Source organism: Myotis brandtii, unplaced genomic scaffold (genome assembly GCF_000412655.1).
Source record: "Myotis brandtii unplaced genomic scaffold, ASM41265v1 scaffold802, whole genome shotgun sequence".
Classification (NCBI taxonomy): Eukaryota; Metazoa; Chordata; class Mammalia; order Chiroptera; family Vespertilionidae; genus Myotis; species Myotis brandtii.
Genome location: NW_005371230.1, coordinates 417,340 through 424,278, shown reverse-complemented (window position 1 = coordinate 424,278; position 6,939 = coordinate 417,340). Strand labels below are relative to the sequence as shown.

General features: G+C 46.0%; 1 protein-coding gene across 7 annotated transcripts in view; it reads right to left on the bottom strand.

The window, feature by feature from the left end:
• ACSL1 (acyl-CoA synthetase long-chain family member 1) overlaps positions 1-6,939 on the bottom strand; it is a 46,754-nt gene that overhangs the window by 11,883 nt on the left and 27,932 nt on the right. For 4 of the 7 annotated variants that reach the window (XM_014531408.1, XM_014531407.1, XM_005883850.2 and 1 more), the window contains 5 exons: positions 3,679-3,711; positions 3,480-3,531; positions 2,901-2,974; positions 855-932; positions 709-786 (listed from right to left, as the gene is read on the bottom strand). In XM_014531408.1, the coding sequence (XP_014386894.1) occupies positions 709-786; positions 855-932; positions 2,901-2,974; positions 3,480-3,531; positions 3,679-3,711 (315 nt within the window). The remainder of the gene's footprint in view (positions 1-708; positions 787-854; positions 933-2,900; positions 2,975-3,479; positions 3,532-3,678; positions 3,712-6,939) is intronic. The other 3 variants (XM_014531405.1, XM_014531404.1, XM_014531406.1) reach the window with 3 other exon arrangements.

Below are 6,939 nucleotides of genomic sequence, written 5' to 3'. Positions count from 1 at the left end.
GGGGTGAGGAAATCCCACCGGGCACAGGCAATCAAAGGGCGGAGCCATTGGTAAGCAGCTCTGCCACCAACACCTCGCACAGGGTGAGGCCATGGGTGCTGCTCAATAAATACTTGCTAAATAAAGGAATGCTGCTCATTTCTCCTATAAGACAACCCAGAGGAGCAGGCGGGGAGAGGTCAATGGGGGGAAAAGGGAACACATGTAATACTTTCAACAATAGAGATTTAAAAAAAAAAAACATTAAAAAAAAAAAGAATACAATCCAGAACTATCCAAGAAGGAAAAAAGGTGGCTCTTGGCCAGTTTTTAAACTAGTCACACAGTTGTGCCCTGGGAGCCCAGGCAAAGGTCAAGATCATCCTGCTTTTTTCCAAGGTCACTTAGAATTTTGGTGACAAAAAATTAGTCTTAAGCCAACTTGTGCATTTATGAACAAGCACAATAAAAAAACCGAGACTTCTCACAGAGCAGAAGCCTTTACAGAATGGTATTCATAAAAATTCGACTTTTATAGTCAATCTTTCTGGAATCATGTCCACATTCATATCCTTCAAAAGTCTGAGCTTCTAATTTTAAAATGAATGATTCAAGTTCAAGTATTCAGACTCAGAAAAAAAAATTGTACTCCTTTAAATAATTCGCACCATTTCTAAAACGGGGCTCGGCAAGAACTAAGTACGGATGGCGGTGTGAGGTCAGACTTACCTGCATGAGCTGCTCATACATGTGTGCAAGTGGTAAAAACGAAATGTGTGTGTCACTGGCATTCAGGCCAAGTACCTTCTGTAAAACACAACAACTTAGAACACAAACAAACAAGCAAGCAAGGAAAACAAAACTCAGTGCCTTACCTCGACAACTCTCTCAAACATATGGGCAAGAGGCAAGAAAGAGATGAGAGTATCATCTGGGGTGGGATTGACAATGTTCTGTAAGCAAAGACACCAGCAGGCAGAGAGGCATTAAGATTCCAGCAATTTCCCACGTCACTTAGAGCACACGACCCCTCGACACTCGGGAGAAAAGGCTTTTGCTTACGCTCTGCACGTATTTCTCACTAAGGAGTGAAGTGAAAAGCAATACTTCAGTTACTCAGATAGGGTGGGGGTCATTTCTAAAGACAAAGTGAATGCACTCAGGACTTTAGCCAAAATAAGAAATGTTTTGCCCAAATTGGGATGCGAGGGGATCGTGTGCTCTAATCATTAATTATTTCAAAATTACAGTACCCTAGAACCCAGCAAGCTCAATTCCACCTCAGGGTAAGATCCAGCACAACATAGGCAGCGTGTTATGTTGTGGAAATATGAGATCCAGTCCAATGTAAGACAGCATGTTATGCTGTACAGGGGAAGCGGGAGAGAAGGTAGGAGAAACTGGATTTCCAAGCTCCTTTTATCTACAGCACAAGTGCATCTGGAGTATTTCAGTTTGATCAACAGCTTTACCATAAAGCCCCCCTCACCCGTGAAATACAACCCGGTTTGTTTAATGCAAGCTCTGGGCTGGCGCCAGGGATTTGCTTTGCCCTGACGCGCGGGTGGTGATAGGTTTGTATCTGGACTGAGTCCGGACATCTGGCTTCCAGGCCCGGCTCCCCGTGGCCGGCACAGCGAGGGTTTGCATGGAGTGCTCGTGTCGTTAGCCAGTCCTGAGCAAGCACAGGAGTCCCAGAGCACGTGATGTAGCCTGGACATGCCCAACCTGAGAGTAATTTCATGCAAGGATGACCTGCATCCAAACTAGTACTTCTCTGTGGGCAAGTGCTAGACGATCAGAAATCAGACTCAGTTTTCAATTTTCCGATTTAGTGCAACACATTGTCTGCATTCGTATGATCAGAAGTTTTTACGACATTGCGAATGCCCCAATAATACAGTACTTTAAACAAAGTTCTATAACCATTTGTCTCATGAGCCACTGATGCACTTGAAGCTTTCTTTGAAGGCCCATTAGAAAGTGAGAAGTGAGCTTTGGTAAGGTAGTGAGGGTTGGCTCCTGTTTAGAAAGTATATACCAAGAGAGGGGTTGCGGACTAAGAGGGTGTGGGTGTAAGTGGCAGTGAGATCGACCTTCTGCACCAGCAGAGATGCCCATTCTCCCAACCCAAGAGTGCAGGCTCCTGCCACAGACAGAACCCACAGAGACCGAGCGCGCACATTGCGCAAACCGTGCCGAGGGTCTGAGACAGAGGCGTCACGCTGTTCAATAGCAACTTCTAAAGGGCACGTTTGAAATATACCCTTGGTGTTATGGACTGCATGGTGGCTTCTCCCCCCCCAGCTCCCTCCAAACTCATATGCCGAAGGCCTAACCCAATGTGGCCATATTTGGAGATAGGGCCACTGGGAGGTAATTAAGGCTGAATGAGGTCATAAGAGTGGGGCCCTGATCCAAAAGGAACGATGTCCTTGTAAGAAGAGGAGACATCAGAGAACTCTCTCATCCTCCTTGTGCACAAGAGGAAAGGTCATGCGAGGCAGAGGGAGAAGGCGGCTGTCTACAAGCCAGGAAGAGAGCCCTCACCAGAACCCGAATTCACTGCACCTTGATCATGGACTTCTAGCGTCCAGAATGCTGCTGTTTCAGCTGCTGAGTCTGGGCTATTTTGTTATGGCAGCCCACGCAGACTAAGACACTTGGATAGCAACTGAAGTTTGAGGCTTTAGTCCTTCTGATAAAATGGAAGTCAAACCGACCATAAAAGTAATAGTAACTCAAAACCTTCAGCAGCATCTAATGTTTCATTGCCAACTTAAGGAAGTTATTTTCCCCCACTGGGACAGGAGATAAAAGCACAAGAGAGTCATTTCTCCCCTGCCTTTACCACTTTCATTCTCGAGGCCTAATGCCAACCAATGAACACGAAGAAAGATGGCAACATCCCAAAAGTTTACCTCTGTCACTTTCACAAACCCCGAGGCGTCGCTCACTATGTTCCGATGAGTGATCATTGCTCCTTTGGGGTTGCCTGAGGAACAACGTGAGCAAACAAAGTCAGAGGACAGAAACTCCATCCAGAAAACGACAGACACAGAGAACACTCCAGAGCTAGGGCCTCAGGGGCCTGAGAGTCAGGTACATCCAGGAAAGCCAAATGCTGAGTCACATCAATTCCTGAGCGATCTGCAATCCTTTCAACGAAACTTAGTATCGTAAACAACCTTTACTGCTATGGGCAAATTTTGGAGGGTGTGTGGCAATAAGAGAAGAAAAACCAGGAGTTTGTTTGTATTTCTGTAAATCACCGATACAGTTTGTCTCAGGACGATGGATGAAGTATCACCTTCAATAAATGGTTGAGGAAATATATGACACTCAGATTCTGAGAATGTCTCACAGAGGGACAAGAAGACAGTGTCTGAACTACTTCTGTCTCTTCTGCCTTCGGTCCACCGAAGTAACTCGTCCTCAAAAGGGGGCAGGAGTACACACTGGCAGGTACCACTCAGAAGCAAGTCCATTGCAAAACTTACCAGTGGTTCCACTTGTGAAACAAATGACTGCAAGATCTTCAGGTGCTGGAGGCTGCAGCACATTAAAGAAGAAGAAGAACACGGCATGAGTCAGAACAGACAACTGTGAGCCATAACCCGTCACCTACCATTCCTGCTCGTCTCCGAGGAGACTAGATAGTGGGAATGCCAGGGGACTGGGCAGGCCTGACAGTCTTACCTTGGGCTTCTTCCTGTTGGCTCTTCCCAGGTCCTATAGAAAAGAGAAAAACATCTTAAACGGACACTCTTCTCCATGTAAAGAAGAAGGTTGCATCAAGTCCCTCCACCTGACTTCGCTGTGGGACTCCCTGGCGGCTGCTCAGACAGCATACATTTCCTATTACGTCAACTACGGCAACTTAAGTCAACCTGAACCAAAAGACATACCCACGGCTCCAAGAAGCCACTGTCCAGACATCTCTCTTACACAAGACTCTGTAAATGGTATTAAGATGGCCTTTGCAATAGGATTTACTCAAAAGACAGGAATCAGAGTGTTTTATGATAGATTTCCTGGCCCCTACTTCCTATTCTGACCTTCCACAAAATCCAGCTCCTGACCGTCAGCAAAGAACTAGCTGTAGATGCTCAGCCCGGTCCCCAAACCAGAGCACAGCAAGGTACCTGCTCACCCAATCTGCCTAGCGAACACCTTCATCCAGAGAGAGTCAGTGTGCAGATTTCAATGCCAGCCATTTCAGAAGCCCAAGTACCGTACTCCCCATGAGGAGTGGAGAAAAGACTTGGGAACTTCTGATTATCAAACAGGCCTGGATGGAAGATTTAAGGCCGCTCCAGAATGGACGTGAAGGTTACAAAGGACAGATTCGCCTTAGCTGGTTTGGCTCAGTAGTTAGAGTGTCGGCCCACAGACTGAAGGGGCTTAGGTTCGATTCCAGTGAAGGGCATATACTTCGATCCGCAGCCTGGGTCAGGGTGCATGCAGGGGGCCACCAATCGATGTGTCTCTCTCACATCGGTACTTCTCTCTCTCTCTGTCGCTCCCTCTGCCTTTCACTCTCTCTAAAAAAATCAATGGAAAAATATCCTCAGGTGAGGATTAACAACGAAAAGAAGGATGGGTTCATTTAGGAGGCGCTGCGCATCCCAGCAGCTGCTCCCACCAAGGGTTCACTGTGACATTGGTCAGTTTACTGCATGAAGCAGTTTCTGTAACAACGTTAATCTCTATTAATTTTTATTTATTTATTTTTTAAATATATTTTTATTGATTTCGGAGAGGAAGGGAGAGGGAGATAGAGATAGAAACATCATGATGAGAGAGAATCGTCGATTGGCTGCCTGCACGTACCCTACTGGGGATTGAGCCCGCAACCCGAGCATGTGCCCTTGACTGGAATCGAACCCGGGACCGTCCAGTCCACAGGCCAATGCTCTATCCACTGAGCCAAACCAGCGAGGGCTAATCTCTATTAATTTTTAAAATGAACTCTGTATATTCTTTTCCTATGGAAATTGAACCGCTTGAGTGAGCACACCTAGATTAATAAAAATCACAAGGGTGTGCGCAGGCCTCAGTGAGTTTCTGTCCAGCGCAGCTTTCAACAGTTTTTCATCTTCTTTTCATTTTAAGTTACATACATAGCAGATCGCTGACTAAACACAGGAATACTAACATTCAAACTAAAGCCAACTAAGAACTAAATCAATGAGAATTCCCTCCTTTTTTTTCCAAAATAATCTTCATCAGATCTAAATTCTTACTCATCTACTCAAAATTCTTACACAACTTCTTGAGATCCCTAATTCTTCAAAAATTGATATTAAGTCAAATAAGCAGTAGTGATATGCAATGTAGCTTTCAGTTTATTGGGAACTGTGGTAGGCAGTTAGACAGAGAAAGGTCGGTCAGCCAAGGACAGAAACTCACCAGGGCAGAAAGCCCGGGTGCCTAGCAACGGGCAAAACCGGAAAATCAAGGACCTCACCCCCAGGGTGACCTCTCCTCCCCCAGCAGATCCTGGTCCTGCGGTTTGGACCCCCTGGCCTTTCCTCCCTAGAGATAACGTCTAGGCCTCAGTTGTACTTCAGCTCCACGCCCAGAAAAGCAGCAAAACCCGCCCAGGACTGCTGTTGACTCCAGGACCAGCGGCACTGGACTACGCCCCCTGCCTGGCCAGCAATCAGTAGAGACCCTGAAAGGACACACCTGAAAAGCTGATGAATATTCTATGAGACCCTCCCCTGGGACCGCCCCTGAAATCCCACCCTTAAAAGCTGTAGGAGGGAGTAAGTACATCCACACCTGCTCCCCCCTCCTGTCTCCTCCCCACCCCTCAGGCCCTTTGCCCTCCCCTTCCTCTCTCCTAGCTCCAGGGCCCTTCTTTTGCCTCTGTAACTTGTTTCCTGACTCATTTCTTCCTCCTCTGTGATTTTCTAAATAAATGTTCTCTTTGGTATTTAGTCGTGGCCCTGAAATTTTTCCTGGAACTCAAGTACAGAGGTTGCTGAACCCAGGTCCGGTCTGACCCCACAGACCCAACACCTGGTGCCATTATGGCCACCAACAGAACTATGTTATCCAAACTGGTGCACTATTTGCCAAGAAAGCTTCATTGCCCGAAACCTGTCTTATGTGACCATTTAGAAGAAAGCACAGTCATTATAAAAGTAAACAAGCTGCCATCTTCAGGTTCCAAATGCCAAAAAAGAAGAGCCATAAGCAAAGGAAACACTGAATTCAGTTCATGATTAGCACGCTGTAGTTCTAAGGGTGATGAAATCTGCAACCTACTGAAAATGTATTAAATAAAAGACTGATGGATGAATAGAGGGACAGAGCGAGCGACAAACATGTGATTAAGCAAATACATCAAAATGTTAATTGTAGACTTTGGGTGGATACATTGCCATCTACAGTACTATTCTTTCAACTTATTTTCATGTTTTAAAATTTTTATAATAAAATATTGGATAAATGCAAACATTCCAAATACCAATATTTCTATTTTTGATCTCACATAAATGTATCCTATCTAATAAAAGAGAAACATGGTAATTAGCATATGACCGCTACCCTTCCCATTGGCTAATCAGGGCGATATGCAAATTAACTGCCAGCCAAGATGGCGGCCGGCAGCCAGGCAGCTCGAAGCTAACAGGAGGCTTGCTTGCTTCAGTGATGGAGGACTCCAACGTTCCCCGCCTGCCTTGCCGGCCTCTGAGCTTGCAGTTTGAAACACTGTAACAAATATAGAACCTAAACAAAACCCCAGAAACCTGCTTTCAGCCGGCCAGGATCTCAGAGCTGGAGATGATACAGTGTTTCGATTATAGAACGCAAACAAACCAGATACCTGCTTTCAGCAGCAGAGGCCTCAGAGCTGGAGCCAGAGCTAAAGCTGGCCCAGAATAAAAAAAAAAAGAAAAAAAGGAGCGGTTGGGAGCTTCAGTCACCCGCCAGCCTGAAAACAGCCCT